Raw genomic sequence first — 19,147 nt, forward strand, 5'->3', positions numbered from 1 at the left:
ATCCAGAACACGCGTACTAAAAGAACTTAGAGACAATGTCACACTCCTCAATAGCCTGTCACGTGCATTTAGCAGGGAGGACGCCACGATTACCAGATGCGCACAAACCAACACACTATTCACAGAACCTCACAAACACTATATTAGCGTTGTACCACACACACCCATATGCACACGCTTCGGCCTCTATACTTCGTATCATCCTACGATGGACTAAAGTCTAAAGCCATCGGACGCCAGGTTCAATCACGTACCATGCTATACTATGACACGCTTCGCAATGATTAGGTTTGGACGAATAATGTGCTGAATCCAAAAACGCTGCGTCCCTTTTATAGCTTCGACACTGCAAAGAGCCAGTACGTCCTAGCTTTTGTTGCAATGTCAAATTGTTGAGTCACTCATTGCTCGATCCGAACCACTGTCCGCCAATTCCCATCAGTGATCCGAGGCGCGAGCACCGATATGTGCATCGAAGCGAAATACCACGTAATGTCTAAGTGGCTCGCGGTTGGATCTGGCGGTTCGTAGGTTCCGCCTTTAGTCCATCGTAGGGTGAGACGAAGTATACCCTGATAACAAACGTCAACTGGGGGAATGCCCAAAGGTTGCTCCATTAACCAAAACCACACTCGACGCCCTGCTAGTAACACGCAGACCAGGGAGCTGGGAGTAATGGGTCCCGCCTCCCCCCCCTTTCCTGGCAACGAGCCACATCTTTGGCCACTCCTAGTGGAGCACGTGAAAAACCTGCCGGGAAAGGAGTGCACTCTAAAAAAAGCCCATGTGTCCACTTTCCCGCACAACACTCGAAGAGCCAATCACCGTAACTTACAGAGGCAGCTAAGCGAATGACGACTCCGAAACATATGTTTAGACCAAAAAACGCAGACTGCGTTGTGACATTAAGCAATGCAAAATATCACGCTTGCATTACGTAATGCCTCAACTCAGTCTGCGTTCTTTGGTCCAAACATATGTTTCGACATCGTCATTCGATGAGCTGCCTCGGTAGGCTGAGGGGATTGGCTCTCCGAGTGTTTGCAAAAAAATAAACGCACGGGCTTTTTTTTTTTTTTTTTTTTTTTTTTTTTTTGGAGTGTGGTATTTACGGGCATAGAATAGGTCATTTACTAAAACGTTTACTTTCTTTCTCTCTCTTCTCTTTAAAGCACTACTGTAGGTTTTTATAATATTTTACGGTGGTTGTTTTTGCAGTTTACGATATTAGAGTGTTGAGTTTTGTGGATTCATAAAAGTTGGGGAGAGGGCATGTTTTCATTGTGCAACGTTTTAACGGGTGTGCTCGTGTTTGCTGTTTTTTTTTTACAGACATTATATTTACAGCTTAAATAAACAACGAGTGCGAGAAGGGGACCAGAAGGGTGGGCTTTGCCTCACCTAAAGTGTTACACTATCATTAATTTTTCAACAATATTTTTGGGACCCATTTTAAACAGAATCTACTCTGCTCTGAGATTTATTTCTGAAAGAAAGTTGTGTGCTCCTTTAGCGTCGTGTGCGTTATGACAAAATATAATGAGTAATATGCTTCAGTATCAATAAAAAAACCTCAATCCTGATAAAAAAAATAACAAAAAAACTCAATTTGCGATGCAATATTTTTTGTTTACCATTTTTCAAGTGATATGTTAGTGGATGGTATCTGCTCCAAAAGCGTGAATGGCTGGTCCACACCAATATTTTGGCTCCTACAAAAACTGCTAAAAAAGCTCGAATGCTACTTCCACCACTGTTAACAGCATCACAGCCCAGCTTGCGATCCTCACAACTCAGCGCGTGTATTTGATCGCTTCACAAAGCGAACAAATTCACGCGCCATATATACGTACGATAAGAATGGCACCAGTCAGAAGCCCGTTTGTGAAATGGTTGATAACGGGCAATTATAGACTCCAAGCGTAAGGCGTGAGATACCGTCGATCCGACCTCATTCATCAGCACGTGCCTTTCACTTGTATCATCATCGAAGATCGGTATGAATTTCAGTTATGGTTAGGTATCTAGCGCATGACTTGAGTGGGAACGACATCTAGGGTCACAAGAAATAAACACAGTAAATAAATCACTGAAATAAAGTGCAGGACCGACTCTATAAAATACTCTTATTTTCCTCGTACTATCCATGCCTGGAATGCGTTACCTGAACAGATTGTCTCTTCAAATTGTTTAACGTTGTTTCTAGCATTAATAAACGAATTACCAGAGTTTTGAGGTTTCATGCCTTGATACCCCTTAAACGAATATTTTTCTGCTCTTTGTGTGTTCGTGATTATATATGTAAAGTGTTTATTTTTTTATTTTTTTTTTTTGCGCTGCCACACTTTGTGCTTGCTTTTTCGTAAAACTTGATCCATGTATCCCTCCTACCTTGGCTGCCCTACGGCGGCCGGTAGTGTAAATAAATAATAATAATGGGGCTGTAACTTTGACATTCGACAAGATAGAAGGACGGACCACCAACCACCTACCCCTGGCCAATCATGGCGGGCGGCGATCTAGCCGACTTTCTTGCCGAGTGTCTAACTTAGTTCCCCGGTCTGAGACATAGTGGCTTTCTTGCCGTAGTTGACGGTGCTTCAACCTTCGATCGTTTTCAACTGGCGTTGTTATGAACATTTAGTTTTTTTTTTTTTTTTTTGATAGGTTATATGAAATTGTGAGGCCGATCTTGAGGATGTAATACCCCCCATCTCCCTTTCCTTCCAGGAATGTCAATCCAGGGGAGGGGACGGGAGGGGGGGGGGGGGGGGCGGCTAGACATTTCGGGAGGGGTCCGGCGGGTGTACACCATACGCTTGCGCACATAGTGTGAGAAATGGGACCTTCTCCTTTCCCGCAACCGTCAGCGCACGCGTACACTTCATCTTGCTTTGTTTCCCGCTGTAGCCAATTTAAGACGGAACAGACCCGCACGACCAACCAAGAAACCAAATTTGATTTTGTGTTTATACAGAGTAATGATTTTTTTTCTTTATTTGATTTGTTGATATATTTCCGCATAGGGTGCAGAGATAAAGGCGCAATGCCTGACAGAGCCTTTGCCCCCTACGGTTCAGCATAATATACGAAAAAATGCATGCAATACAGCGTAAAATAAAACTAAACAAAAAGAAACAGAAAGTATCAAGAAACTTGAACAACATATGGCGCAATGGCCATGATTAGTCTTAACTAACGGCAGCAAATAAGATTAGGTGCGTAAAATGAAAATAATACTTCTAACAACAGCACATGTCATAAAAAAAAATTCGCTTTCATATGTTCAGTTAAGCAGTAAAATTTTGAGATAGTACCACTCAAATAGCTACGATAGTGTGACACTTCAAATAAACTGTCATGAAACTAAAACAAAAGAACTAATATCGGAAAGTTTTATAAAAAAAGTAAAGTATACTCAAACTATCACAACAACTTAATAGTATATATATATATATATATATATATATATATATATATATATATATATATATATATATATATATATATATATATATATATCAGGGTGTCGAACCGGAACCGAACCGAACCGAAAACCGGAACCGAACCGTTTTTTTTTCCGGAACTGAACCCGAACCTGAACCGTTATATTGTTATCGCGATGAACCCGAACCGGAACTGAACCGGAAAAAAAATAACGGTTACCGGCTCATGTCAAAACGGTTCGGCCACGCACTGTTGACAATGAATGTGCTATCAATGCCATTTGTTTTTTAAGTGCCCTGAACTGACACTCACCTCGCTTGCATATTTTTCTTCTTCACTCAGTCTTAGGAATATAAACGCTGCATCCATGAATCTTGACAAACGCTGCATCCATGAATCTTGACATAGGAACCAGTATTGCGCTGGTCGCGGCTTGCACGGAAAAAAAAAAGAATTAAAAGGCTGTGAAAAAAAAAATCGCGTCACGGGATTTCAGTTTTCTACAGTCTCGTAAATCCTAAATGCTGCTGTGTGCTCATTTCATAACACGTTTCTAGAACGCTCGAGTTCTTGAAGCTTGCTTCCATCGGAATGAGAAATGAAAAGGCTATGGAGTTTGATAATGTTTGAGGGAGAGAAAGAAATTTTATTTACAGTTGAAATGAGCATTCATGAATTATATCTGCTCTTCGCTGCCCCAACCACCGGTCAGAGTATATCGAGCTACGAAGTGTCAAGATTTACATGCCGTATTTTTTCGTACCGGAAACTCGATAAATGCGGGGAAAAAAAAACAAAAAAACAGGGATACAAACCCTAGTCGCTCGCGGAGAAGCGAAGCTGCGCGCCCTTTCGAATTTGACAAAGGATCTGCCGAGCTTCGGTTGCTTCCGTCGCCTGCCCAGCGTAGTCATGGGACTCAAGCGGGCGCGTGCGCTCACACCAACGCTCAGCAGACGCTGGAGTTAGCGCCCGTGACAGACAGCCCTGTCATCAGACAGTCGTTGTTTGCCGCTTGCATTGGCTACAGGCTTTTATAAACGTTATGCACTACTAGTTTCGACTACTTTTCATTTGTTTTCATCGGTGTCCTGCTGATTTCAGAAGTTTTATTTGTAATTTATTTTGATGTTGCAATTTGTCATTTATAATTTCCGAACCGGTTCGCGAACCGGTTCAGCGCCCCGAACCGGTTCGCGAACCGGTTCGCGGATCGAAATAATCGAACCGGAACTGAACCGGAACAAAATAAATTTACCTGAACCTGAACCGTAACCGAACCCGTATTTTTTTCGGTTCGACACACTGATATATATATATAAATTCACTGTAAACAAAGAGACAGAGGCATTGAAATGCACTCCCTTGTGTAAAATTTGATTACGCTTCGAAGCGCGTATCATGAGTATAAGAGGTCTCAATTTGATGAAAAAGCAATACCCCTCCTCACCAGGAATCTTCTGCATTCATTTTCGAATTTATAAAAAGGTTTGTTAAAGTCCATGTTTATATTGTTTTTCTATTTAAAGTTTTCGTTGCCTGAAAAGTTATTGCTTGCCGGCCATAGTTAGTCCTTATATACTCTGTCTCATCCTACGATGGACTAAAGGCCAAAGCCACGGGCCGCCAGGTCCAATGACGTTTCGCGCTATACTATGACACGCTTAACATTGACTAGGGGTGGACGAATAATGGTCGAATTCAAAAATGCCGCAACATTTTTATAGTGTCGACGCTGCAAAGAGCATATATGTCGTGGCTTTCTTTGCGATGTAAAATTGTAGAGTCACTCAGTGCTCCTCGATTTGAACCACATTCCACCCGTCCCCTCATCAGTGATCCGAGACGCGGGCACCGATTCGTGCATCGAAGCGAAATACCGCACAATTTCGAAGTGGCTCGGGATTGGATCTGGCGGTTCGTAGCTTTAGTCCATCGTAGGGTGAGACGAAGTATAGTGTGCATCGTTCGCTTTGGGTCTCGAAGGGTGTACACACTCAAGCCGACAGTTGGCGTAATGCACACTTTGTTCATATAAATCCATTGCAGAAGTTTGAAGTAGTATATCTAATCTGCTTTGAGCATATTATATTTTATGAAGAGCGGTTCTGCACTTAACTTTCTTTTATCCTCTTTAAAATGTTCGCACATACGTGATATTTTTTCTTCAAGATGACTAGCTTATGTTAGTTCGAAGCTGTTGTTGCTGCCCAAATTAAGATTCCATAGCTGATTTTAGAGTGAAATAGGGAATAGTATAATGTTTGTTTTAGCCAGATGGGTGGTAGTTTTTGTATTTTATATATGCTACCAGTAACGCGTGATAATTGGTCTGCCTTTGATGTTCAGCGACACTGGTTTACGTTACAGATAAGAACCAGTACCACTGCTAGCCTACGGGTTTTTAGTGTGCATCACGCTGGTGTCATACACAACCGCACACCGGTACAATGCTCGTCAAGATCGAAACGGGCAGGGCTACTGCCAACACTGCATGCAACATTGACAGCATCAATCTCTGCGCGTATTTCGTTATCTTTGACGATTCCCTCTGGAGCATGGGAGTGTGGAGCATAAAAAGCGTTGAAAAGTGATACAACGGCACGATGCTAGTGCGTTCTCACGGGCGGAGGCTTGCTGGGAAGCCCTTCATTTGTGGTTCGCAAACAACGACGCAGAAACCTTGCGTCAATCGAAAAGGGTCTGTTTTTGGGGGTTGCTGGATTCAACCTAGGGCTATATTAGGGGGTTGTTTGGGAGGGGGGAGGAGAGGGAGAAATAACGTTAATTGAACAACCAGGTAGCTTGTGCTCTTCCTAGACGAGGGGAGCCCTTACTCCAGGGCTCCTGTAGCGTTTGCTGCGCTTCGGGCCTGTGAGACCAGCTCGCGCTGTCATGTGGGTCCGAGCTGGACAGCGCAGCTTCCCATACTAGGGTGTCGGGTTGGTGATGAGGGGGGCAGCCTGGATTCTTGGGCATGCCCAAGTGACGTGGTTCACTCTAGAGAGCGGGAGGTTTCACAAATCACCGTTTACTATTATGCCTCGATATGGAAAGGTGACAAGAGGATGATTACGAAAGTTTACCTTTTTGTTGTTGTTTTTTTCAATCCCAGGATGGCCCTTCCTCGGTGCAATATGGGCTCGGAATGGAAGAGATGATCTTCAACCTCGCAGACTCCCACTTCTTCTTCAACGACCTCGAGGTAAGCGATAGTGTCCGTGGAGTCATATAATAAGACACCACAAATGCAAAACGCTATTTTCGAGAAGCCTCCTCTTCCTCTACCCGTTTTAACCCGATAACTTTATGCGGGGAACCTTCCACGGGGCGTGCTAGCTCATGTTCGTCTTACTGCATGATGTCACAATGCCAAGGAACGTCATAGCGTCACGTGGTATCGATTTTCCCACTAAATTTAACACGGAAACTGTCGTCACAGTTTTTTTTTTATAATGTCACTTGATCTGAGTTCATGAGATGTCAAGTCACGTGGTACTGTGAAGTCATGTCACCAGACCACGGGTTATTTGATTGACGTCTCTTTCTCCGTCAAATTTAGCTGTAAAATCGACGCCCCGTCGTGACGATTTCCCATCATAAACCTCACCAAGTCCTATCACACTGCCACTTTATTTCTTTTTTCTTTTAATCGTATTTCCTTTTTTTTTCAAATAGCCGGTTTTAAGTTGCCTCTTGTCATGTTAAAAATTGCGAACTTTGATTAATACCACATTTCTAACTCGCTTCTAGAGTCTTTTCATTGGCGCATATGACGTGGTCTCGGTATGTCATGGAAACTGATACGCGTGTATGCACTGTGCGGCCGACTGGCGCGTTTTAAACTTAATAATTCTCGTAGTCATGGTGTAGAATTCCGCCAGATATATAAGGTACTACATCTGTCATTCGATAAACAAAATCACAATTTGTGTTTTTATTTTATTTTTATCAAAAGAAGATAAACACCAGTGATTCCAGAAAGACGCATGTCGTCACGTGTATTGTCAATTTTGCAAGCTGAGTAGTATTGTAACTACAGTAACGTAAATTTCTTACTTTCAATGACAAAATGGGGCCTGTTGCCACTGGTTTGTGCCGTTCAGCCCAGTGGATTAATGGGTTTCGTCGGACAATATTTTTCCATTGAGAATCTAAGAATATCGTTCATACATATTTAGTAAGATAATGGTTCAGCATTGGCATATGGCGCGAACCGCTAGCCCTACATTTGGACGGAGACGGAGCCATCGGAGACACATATTTTATTTTTTGCAATTAAAAAGAAAAACACTTCTTTCTTTCTTTTTTTCCGGGGACACGTTGTGCATTGGTATTCTTTGGAACGTTGTCTAATTAGTTCGTCTGCTCTGGTCAAGCGTGAACACACCTCATGATGGGTGACGAGGAACAGTCTGCTCGTAATGAACTCTCTTTTTTTCTTCTTTTTACAGCTTGAGCTTTTGTTTTTATCATAACACCCCTCGGCTTCTGAAATGTATATTTAAACATGTTCCTGCAACAAATCCGATTTCTGTACCATTCGGTTTGGAAATTCAGTACTCCAAGGTGTCTGCAGTGAGTAATAGATAAATTTTTATCTGAATCCAGGCGAGCATGCAATGACCGTTTATGTCGAAGCTGGCAAAAGTGGCATTTGAAGTCACGCTATACGAACGTACCAACGTGAGCTTTTAACAACCCCCCCCCCCCCCTCGTTAACGTCGAAAGAGAGTCACTAAGGCCTAGTTCACTAAATGCACCGTCGTGGTGTGGTCCGTGCTATGGAAGGTTTATTCTAGAGCCACTAAATGACCTATGCCTCAGAGCGACGACCTTTCAGCTACTTTGGATCTAGATTGGGATTCAATGGCTACCCCTTCGTATTGGGGGATCACAGTGGATTCTTGATCTAGCCAGTCGCCTCCCTATGACTTCCACTCCTGCCTGGAGCTCGTTTGCCCCGTCCGGTTGGTTCATGCCCCGTTCCTTGACTGGATGAGTGCACCCCCCCCCCCCTTCCCTCCCTCCTCCAGCCCGTCTCCCACCGCGAGACATCGAGTCGCCGCTCGTCAACTTCCACCACCGCGCGGATGTCCATCTTGTCACTAAGAATCACTGTTGCCAGTTGTCTGAATCTATTTTTTATAAATTTCAGAAAACGCTCTTCCGTCGCTTTGAAACGTTTCGACAGTCCGCGACAGAGCCAAACGCTATCTTCTGAACTTCCTGAGGAAGACGCACTTTTTAATCGTAACTATCCCCAATAGCGATGTCGCGACTCGCGAACCTGCCGAGGTTCTTAGACGTTCGACTTTCTCTAAATTCCAACGTAAAGTTTGACAAATGTTGCGCTGACGTTCAACTTTCGTGCGTATGTACGAAAATTTAAAAACGAGCCGACACCACCTGGCGGAAAAAAAGTGGAATATTTGTTGGATGCATTGGTTCACTGGTTAGCATTACTAACGAAAGCATTAAAAGTGAACAATTTTGGCTTTTATACCCTGTAAACATTGGTAATCATTTTATAAAATATAAAGTAAACAACTTTATATTTTCTTTTTCTTAAAAAAATGTGAAATCCGGTGCAGGGAATTCGGAAATCGAATTTCGTCAGACTTCGCAAAAAGTACATAGGTTCGTCGAAACAAGTTCAACCTCCTCCTCGTGGCGATTAGCATTCGCGGAGTTACCGATAGATGGCGCCACCACCTAGGATGTATGAGGGGTGCGCATGCTGCCTGTCTGCCATGGGGGGGGGGGGGGGGGGGGGGGGGGGGGGCGGTTGCGTGCTGGTTTAGCGCAATCGCTCGCTTCGTCGGTATGATAGCTGAACACGTTCTTCGTCTGCCACCCTTTGCCAGTGTGACATAGCTAGTGTAAAGCTTTTATAGTTTAATTACACTCAAGACCGACGACAGCAACTTTGAACTTTCCTCGCCAACTGACTGGATTAAAGGATAAACCTGCTCCGGGCTTTTCTTTTATGTTACTTTAAAATCTTAGATACTGGATGCTTTAAGTCGCCTTCTGATTTCATTTTGTTTGCTGTCCGCAGAGACGTTAGTCCGACTTTGCGATCGGAAAGAATGGAGCTGTGGAAATTAGTTGACGGGCGTACTCGTGGGAGACCGCGTTTCTCCCGAGTTCTCAAATGGACGCAATAACTTGCGGTGTCTAAACTGTCCGTGCACAAAGCATCATTAGAACGCCTCGGCTTTGTGCGCGCACGCGCGCAAGCCCGTTTGTTTTGCTGGTTTGTTTACGTTGTCTCCGTGACTAATGGTGTCTTCGCTTCCGTTCCCGTTTTTGACTGTTTGGTTTGGGGTGGGCTCAGCGGCGATTCAAGTTGGCGCGCCCTAGCTTCAACTATGGTTCCCACAGCGCAGGAATACGATGTCGATATTTGCGGCGAGGTGTTTTCGTGGCTCCCTCTTGCGGTTTCTATTTGTGACGACACAACCGGTATTAAAGATTGCCAGCGACAAGTTTCTTTCGTGCGTAAAGAGCACGGGAGAAGCTTGTATAGCCATCGCGTCCTTAAACCAACATCGTCAGAGTTAACAGTCTGACGTTCCTCTAATATCCATTAATAGAAGTGGAATTCATCCTACTCAAGACGTCATACTGGGTGTCTGGCCATTCGTTTAAGGTAGACCACAGTGACGCTTTCCGTCGCGGACGTCGCCAATAGTCCCTGATAGTTTTCGCGTAACCCAATCTAAACACATCTTCGGACTACCCAGGCTTAAACTTCTTGGCATGCTATTTATTATTATCTCTAAACCCACAATAGCTACTGATAAAATGGAAAATGAAAGTTACGCCAAAACCAACATTTCAAATCGTTTTCCCGCGCTCCCCAGTGAAGTGATGTCACATGTTGTATAAGTATAACCGGCGAGACGAGCAGGTAGTCTTAAAAACGCAACATTTTGCGAATTTTTTTTCCCCGTTTTGCTGGCGGGTGTTGAACCATGCAGCATTCATTTCACACTGTAAAACTTACTCTAACCGTCGAAAACAAATTGTACTGCCCCCATAGTACGTCACGTTTCCAGCGTTGCCAGTATGACCTTTGAGCCCCTCAGATCAAACTTAAAACACACTCGTCTGCGTCGCCACTTTCATGCAAAGTTACAACGTCAGTATAATGCGAAAAACAAAATATTGTTACTCCTAATTTGATCTACTGGTTTAGATGTGTCTATTCTTCGTTACACGACAAGTTGGCGAACTCTGGAGGCTACGGCCCCCGTAACCCAATAAGAGCACGTGACCATATGTCACGGAAATGTGTGTCTCACTGCCCCAATGAACCGGGTGTCGTCTGCTGGCCAAGAGTCGACTCCTGCGAAACCAACCAACTTCGGATGAACGACCTTCGCCGCAACAGCCGTCTGCTGGAGCAACGGGCTCTTCGGGAACACGACACGCTCCATTTACCCGTGAATCATTGGTGGGTGCTAATGCCAGAACAATGTTTTGAGCGGAAGCGTTCGATTACACGGCTGCGATCGCCAACAACCACGGCTCTGCAAGAAGAATAAGGAATCGCGAGCAGAAACGGATGTGGAGTCACTTTTCTGGTTTAAATATAATTGAAACTCATACATTTTTTTTTTATATTCATTCTTTATTCTGAAATTAGTCTCGATAAAGATGAAATCACGCGAGTTCGCGCGAGCACGGCGCTGTTGCTCTGGTGGCAATGAGGCGTCCGTGGCCTCTACCATGGAGTGTTATCACGTGACTTGCTCCGATGCTCTTATTGGATCGCGTGGGCACAACCTCTACAGTTCGTCAAGTTATCATTAAACGGAGTATATGAATGTGTTGAACCAATTTCGAGGCAAATCAGGCTGTTTATTTGTCCACTCTCGCGTCCCAGATGTCAATTGCCGCTACTCGCAACGTCTTTTTTTTTTTTTTTTACGCGTCATTTGCTGTTGCTTTCGCGTTGTTCACAGTAGTTTGTTCAGTCGTAGTCTGGGGTAGTAGTAACTCGTTACTGTAACTTCGTTGGTCTAGAATTGTAACCAGTTACTTAAAAAATATGTAACTTGTAACTCTAGTTCTGTTCTCTTTCTGAGCTAAGAATAAAACCACCGACGTTACTTTGGTCGTTAAGATATAATTGAACGAGCATAATCTAGCCATTCCTCGCGCTTTCCAAATTATGTGCTCTATTACTTTTGTTGGCAGAGTACTGCACACACACACAGCAGCGATTCATGAATCTGGTGGCGCGTAATGCTTTGATAGTCAAAGATGAACCCTAACTCTTAAACACGAAGGTACTCCACCCTGCAAGGACAATTGAAAGGTCATCCAAGCAAGCTTCTTGTACACAATTGGGCATTTTGCATTGTTTATTTAGAACACAGGCAGTTATTATCGCGTTTTTTGTCAAACATAACCGCGAATAAGCATTCTTAACATGACGAAAACCTGTCGTACCTTTGGTAGTGCAAGTTCTTATGCAGCCCTTGGGCTCCTTATAAGTACCGATATATCTTTGAATCGCCGACTTCACGGGGGTGGAGGCTCCAGAAAGCAAGTGATTGTGCAAAGTGTGGGAATTAGGCAATTTAGTTCCCACAAACAGTGCTTCGTCATGAGTAGGGTTTCGTGCTTTCGCTATACACCGCGATGCCGCGATGAATACCGTAGATTAACAGCCGAGTCAATTTGATAAATATCGAAAAAAAAAACACCCTCAAAATTAGCTGCCCTTAATAAAAAATATTAATAAGAAAACTCGTGTGTCGAAGGAAAGAACATTTTTGTGTACAACATTATTTTGTTTGTATATAGAAGACTGCTACTCATAAACTGTCCGCGAGTCTGCTGCTTTCTTTGGAACCATAATCTCGTTGCCTTCTAGCGTTTTCAAAGTTTTCGGATCACGCGTATGTTCCCTGGGGGGTGGGGAATGCAACGCCCAGATTCTCTTTTTCTAAGCACAATCCACGCTAAGCCTCGTTTTTATATCGTCCGACACTAAAATTAATACCAAAAAACACCAAATCGGTCTAAAAAAAATGACCGCATCTCCACGTGCTGAATGATGTTGATTGGGGCGAAGCTCTGGTAATGCTGATACGCTGAGCCGCAGCATGCCGAGCTTTTCGTTCATTTTCATCCATATCAGAAAGAGAATGTGTGGTATGGAACGTGGTAATATACGCATTTGAGCATTCGTCCGCAGCGCCCTCTCGTCTATAAATGTTGAGCCAATGCAAGCAAAGTTTAACGCGATTATATACGCATTTGACCGCAGCGCCCTCTCCTGTATAGACGTTGAGTGGTTACATGCAACGTTTCATCCATGACAGAAACCCCAGCTCTTCAGTTACTACCACATCTCAGAGCCCCCTACTCGTCCCGCAGTCGTGGCCGAGTGGTTAAGGCGATGGACTAGAAATCCATTTGGGTCTCCCCGCACAGGTGCGAATCCTGTCGACTGTGCAAACATTTTTTTTCTTTTTTTAAGAAGACAGATGGGATGGCAATCGATGTGAACACGGACGTTGGACGGACAAGGCTAAACCATAAGGAGCTTCGCCCCTAAAAAAGAAAGAAAGCTTTGTATTATACGAAAAACAAAAACCCCGAAAGCACGGAATCCACATGTGAATGTAGTCGTTACACCTAAAGAAAGTTTCAAGGAACTTTAGTCGTACTTGTTTGATATGACTAACGTTAGGATATGTATTTTGCTGATAGGAACTGGTCAGCTTACCAGGTCATACAATCATATATCAGCAGCACCCAGCAAATTGAGAATAAAAGAGTGTGGTAAAAGAATCGCAAAAGATAAATCGCAAAAATCAATCGCAGGTTGTTATCTCCTGCCGCACGTTCGTAACTTCTCTTGAAAAGAAATTTTACCTGTAGTTGACATATTGGCAAGTCATTATGGCCGCAGCGAATAACTTGTTTTCGAGTGTTTTGAGGGCAACCCTAAGCACGTGCATATCCCTCCTAGTTATATATAAAAAATATATCGCGCGTGAACTGTTGTAGCCTCCCCCCCCCCCCCCCCCTTCCCCCCAAACTATAAGTTATGTGGGGGTTGACTTGACAGCTACTCGGGCAAGCAAATAAAAATTGCGATAAAAGAGAGCGACTCGAAGGAGAACACGTGCCCGTGACCAAGGTCAGCTGTCGGTGCTTTACCCGAACAGTTAGTGCCGCTAACAGCCCACTGACCCTGGGAACCCCCGCCCCGAGGCTACGGACGACCACTGCGAAACCACCGGGAGGCTCAGCAGACATGATGGAGCGGGGGCGTTTTCTTCCCAACGTCGTTTTCGTTTCTTTGACGGGGCGCCAGAAGAGCACGCTCTGCCGTTCTAGGAGTCGCGGTTTGCCGTCACGCTCAATTCTCCCTCGAGAATTTTCGACGAAATCTGGTTTAAAAATGAATGATTCTTTCTAGCGTTGGCTCTCCGACTAACGAGAATTCCAATCGTTTAGTCAGGTCGTTAGTTTCTGGTAGTGATGACAGCTGCGCGAGAGAAAGTATTTTTATTTGTTTTTTCGACGCTGGTCTATTGGCGACGTGTGCGAACCAATAGCCGTCACCTTTGTCGGCATTTGCGATTGACCGTGCGTTCGTTATGACCTCTTTGTTTGGGTTAATTGCGCTTTCATCGTCGGATATAAGAACAATGTCAGACTGTCCATTTTGACGGAGTTTGTTTAAGAATGCGATGACTCCGAGGTTCCATCGTGCTCTGTCTACACGCTAATGAACTTGTATTGCAGTTCGCAACTCGAGATTACTAGCCAGAATCACAACGCTCAACGTCACTGCGGGGCAAGTCCTGGTTTTGACGCCGCCGAAACATTGCGGTGCTAATAAACCATTTAATTGGTGACGAAAATGGCGAAAATAATCCCTGGAGTAGCGGAACAAGAGGGACCAAGGACAAACACAAATCTCCAAACACAGCTAGGAGACTGGTTCGCGGCCGAAAAAATCCGCCTGGTCCGGGTATCGAACCCGGGTCCTCTCCATTTCCTGTGGAGCGCTCTACCAATTGAGCTAACCAGGGGTTAGACGTCAGTAGAGCGAACGGGTTTTATCAGCTGCCACCAGTCTAACACCAACAAGGGTGAGAGGCTTGCAATATAACTTTATGATTATAATGCAATTAAATGCAAAAGTGCAAGCGAGCTGGACCTTTCCATTTAATTGCATTATAATGAAATTTCATTACTCACCTTCTGCGTGCTGCCATCTTTCGTCTGCTGGACTGTGCCGCTGTGTGACGCCTTTAGAGCATGCGCACTATTTCTGTTACGCAAAATATCAGTACTCCCCGGATGTGTCCACAGCCCAGTGACTATGCATTTTTCGCCTGGAGTGACGAGCCCTGGAACGGTGTATTGCCTGGTTGGATGTTGGATGGATGTTAATGGCTATACCTTTTGTAATGGGCGGTAGCTTGCTCCACCTAGCCTATGTCTAAAAAGACAAGAGATAAGCCACCATCTCTTCGAGATGATGGCTTACTGTTTCCCTCACAAATACCTCGACGATTATGGGGTCAATTCCGAATTGCTGGAATACTCCTACTAGATAAGACGGCGTAGTGATTGAGTTGTCTGGAGGCTTTCTCCCCATAGAAAACATGCGCGGTGTGCAAGTTCGTTTGCTCTTCACGCACCTCGCGGGTTTGCTCAAACCGACATATGTGCCCACGTGCTGTTGTTTCCCCCCGACATGAACGAATGCATCGTGTGCATTTGACTGCCTCTTCATCCAACTCCACCACCTGGATAACAAAGCCGAAGTGCTGATAGGGATGTCGTCATAAACGAAGGCCAACCCTGGGCAAAGATTGGACACGACGATTGCGTCAAAGTTTGGCTCAAATTTGACTCGATGCCGAGCGCTGACGCAGCACTCATTTCCAATCTGTGTCCAGCGTTGGCCTTCGTTGGTGAAGCAGAAATGTCAGCACTACGGCCTTGCCTTTTAGGCGGTGTTGATTTTTCGCGCGTTCTTTGCGTGTTCTCTTCGTTGCTTTTTGAATGGCTGCCTCTCAGTGTTGCCAATTTAGCGGACTTCCCGCTAAATTTAGCGGTTTTCTGTGTTGTCTAGTGGGGAAAAAATGTTTTGCGGTTGGCGAGATTTCCAGCAGTATTCACGTCCTGTTAACGTGTTTCTTTTTTTCTTTTTTTTTTCTGGCGGTGTAAACTATTCTTGAGTTTACATTTATCTTCCGTAAAAAAAAAAAAGAAAAAACTTAATTTTTGTAATGAGTGACAGTCAAGGGGTGTCTATTTTTACTCACTCTGAACAAAATTTGTGCGAGTGACAAATACGCTTGCTACGTCATAAAGGCATTATAGTGGCAAACTTCGAAACATGCTTTTAACTAACTTGTCTGTCAATGTATGATTTCGTTCTACAAGTCTGCAGATGATTATGTACCGGCAAACTGTGCACTAAAAATAAAAACAAAAAATGCGGCTAGTGGATTCTAAAGTTTGGCCTGGTTACAAGTTCCAAGCGACGTCGGACAAGTCAGATACCTCTACCGGAAAATATAACTTTTTACAAAGCATGAGAATTGGGTTAAAGAAACTTTGCAATGCCACTAAATGATCCACAAAAGATTGAAATTATTAAGATAAATGTCGGCAGGTGTGGTCAGACTACAAGCCTGGTGACACCTGGTGACAGGAAGATCATGCAGTTGTCACCGTTCTACACCGTTCTATACATGGAAGTACTCTGAATCAAATGAAAGAGCTCCCTCCTGAAAATTAATTTATTTTATATTCTATTTTTAGACAAACTATAGCAGTTAATTGTGTTACGAAGTCACTGGTGATCTCCGCCTATACTTAGCGCTTTTTCGGGATTCCTTTGGCGGGTTTTCAACTTGTGAGTTGAGAGCGTTCCAGTGTGCCAAATACGTGTTCTGAGACACAAGCTTGCCCTATTGAAACGAACCACTAGAAACCATATGCAGCGCGATATACATAATTTAGAAATGTGTCTTGAGGTGTTACATATATCCTGCCAAAACTGTGTGTGTAAAAATACCTGAAAAAAAAAAAAAAAGTGACATGGTAACCCAAGAGGGGTGGAAAACGGGACGGACAACACAAACATCTAAGAAATCTTCGTGTTGTTCGTCTCGTTTTCACCGCTCCTGGGTTACCATGCTAGTATTGAACGATCTCGCCCGCACACTTGCTTTAGTTTAAAAGAAAAGTGCCATTTTTATGGAAAAAAAAAAAGACAAATAGGAACGGAACAAACCCTTTGATTGATCCCGGTAACAACGACTTGAAAGCCTCTTTGAGGTGGATGCCCCAAAGCAGGTTCAGCACATCAGAACGTCTGTTGTACCAGCTATAAGCAGTAGCGTCTTCCAGATGGTTTGTTTCCGTTCTTCTGTCTGTGCATAGAACAGCTTGGTTTTCTTGTGTGTGATTTTTTTCCCGAAAGCTGCGTTCACGAGGGTAATTATGATGAACGCACCAGCCAAGGACATCTTCGTTAAAAGTTGAGATGCACTTGGTTCATTAAATTTTCTATAAATATGTTTTAGACCCGAATAGTATACTTGGGACTACCCTGTATAACAAGGTTCCCGTGCTTTGGTTTTCTACGAAATAAGAATAATGCGGCTTTACCAAAGCATTTGTCCCCATGCTCGATTACGATACCTCGTTTCAATGAATGGGCAATAGGTAGAAAAACAATTTGGTTAAGCACACACAAAAAAAATTCACGGTAACATTTTATAATTTGGGCAGAATATAAGGGAGTGCAAGAGACAGGTTCGCGCAGGGATTTCAGAACACCGTGCTCTGGTTGTAATGATAAGTGGGTACTGGGCCCTTTGGGTCCACTGCAGTTCTCGATCGCGTTAGAACGGGGAACTCCGCGGTCCCGCGTCTGGCGTTCGAGTCCGAACGCTTTCGAACTGTGCAGTTTCTGTTTCCCAGTTTCTTCTCGCATAGTATCTTGTTTGCAAGGCATCAATCTTAGCTGCATTTATGTGCACCTCGATGTCCGCTTGTTCGGACTAAAGATTCCTGTAGTCAAGAGAAAACCCGCAAATCATCGGGTGGGCCCCATCCAAATTTGCCCTCATGGCGTGAGATTTCGTCAGCGGCTTCATTTTTCGTGTCGTATTTGTTGTTTGTTTTAGTTTAGTTACTGAATCTGTCCAATGTGTCCGGTCCCGCCCCCTCCCCTCCCGTCCGCTCTCCCCCCCCCCCCCCCCCCCCCCCCCTCCGTTATTGGCATTTTAGCGTGACCTCTCAGGACAGGGCCGCGGTGTAAGATAGGTAGACGTGGACATCGCGCGCGTTGCAGCTCCCAGATGAAGTCCTTTCCTCGCCTTGGTTGCAAGAGGCGCCACCCGATAACTCTTCGATGAGCGGCTAGTGGTAGCCTGTGGAGGAACCCGGTACTCCATGCTTCTCTGTAGGAGACATGCTTGTTTCTACTAAAGTGGTTTTCTGGATGTGCCAGGTCATGTAAAACTTGGAACTTGAACTACGCTCGTCGCTTAGACACAGCTTTGTTATTGACTCCAGTTTCGTGCCTAAGTGGCAACAGAAACCGTTTTATGAATGCGTTGAATAGGAGAGATCTCTAACACGACTTTGAAGTCAGCATCCGTTGAGGTCAGTGTCGACGCGCCGAGTGGTGAGCGCATGTTCTCAGGTGCGGTGGAAACTAGGCACTTTTTTGTTTGTTTGTTTGTTTCGTTTTCCCTCAATTGCGCCGTCTGGCAGACTGAGACGCTGTCGTCATAGTCTACTCGGGCCCGCGCCAACAAGATTTTATCTCGTCGATCGCGTCATAACGTTCGTCGCCGTGCTGGCTGTCCTCACCGAAGGGGTGGGGTATCTTACACCGTGGACAGGTGCAAATATTCTGCGCCCATCGGCACAGTGTCCACCCGCACGGCACGCGGATGAGCTCTCTAGGGGCTCGATAACATATTTTCTGCCAGTCACAAATTGCTCTTAATCACGCGCACACAGTCCCTAGGGACTGTGTGCGCGTGATTCTGCGTGTAGGCGAAAGTATCAGACCCTGAGGTCATATCTACCAAAAAGCCTGTTTGATCCGGGCAAGTGATAGGGAAAGCCCCCGTTGTCGACTCACGCGTCAAGGTCGCGCCTTTGATCGAAACCTTGCGCAAATGTCCGCAAGGGTAGTAGGCCTTTTGTTCGCCGGGACACCCGCTAAAGTCACGACCTTGAACTGCTGTCAGTAGGGGAAAGTGCTCACAAAGGCAAATTGCGCCCTAACATTTCGCAGGGCAAGTATGGAGAACGGTCTGAGGGTGCACGCACACACAGAGGTCACCACCGTCTGCGATAAGCATCTGTAAGACGAGGCGCTGCCCATTAAGGGCCCTTGTGTCGTATTTTTTTTTTCTATACACTTTTGTTTGATAAGTAGACAACCTTGGGGGAGGCATTATGCGGGAGTTTGAAAGTAGAAAACGAAGATTTCTTCAGGCAGCAACTAAACAAAAGTTCGACAAGGTGGTTCTGTTGTATTTTTTTCTTTCTTTGGGCATTCAGTTCTGCAGAATGGAGTAACAGCTAGGCCAAGATCCAGACGGCTACACCAAGGGTGTGTTTAAGGAATCCTGCTATCGTTAATACATATGGCCCGGAAAAAAAAGTGTCCTTCTTATTGCAA

The 19,147-nt window shown here is 44.6% G+C and overlaps 1 protein-coding gene across 2 annotated transcripts in view; it reads left to right on the forward strand.

The window, feature by feature from the left end:
- The window catches only part of LOC8043810 (eyes absent homolog 1), a 169,318-nt gene that overhangs the window by 120,364 nt on the left and 29,807 nt on the right, over positions 1 to 19,147 (forward strand). For both annotated transcript variants that reach the window (XM_042286624.1, XM_040207622.3), the window contains one exon: positions 6,563 to 6,652. In XM_042286624.1, the coding sequence (XP_042142558.1) occupies positions 6,563 to 6,652 (90 nt within the window). The remainder of the gene's footprint in view (positions 1 to 6,562; positions 6,653 to 19,147) is intronic.

The sequence above is a fragment of the Ixodes scapularis genome, unplaced genomic scaffold, assembly GCF_016920785.2.
Source record: "Ixodes scapularis isolate PalLabHiFi unplaced genomic scaffold, ASM1692078v2 PGA_scaffold8__174_contigs__length_109621045, whole genome shotgun sequence".
In the NCBI taxonomy this organism is placed as follows: Eukaryota; Metazoa; Arthropoda; class Arachnida; order Ixodida; family Ixodidae; genus Ixodes; species Ixodes scapularis.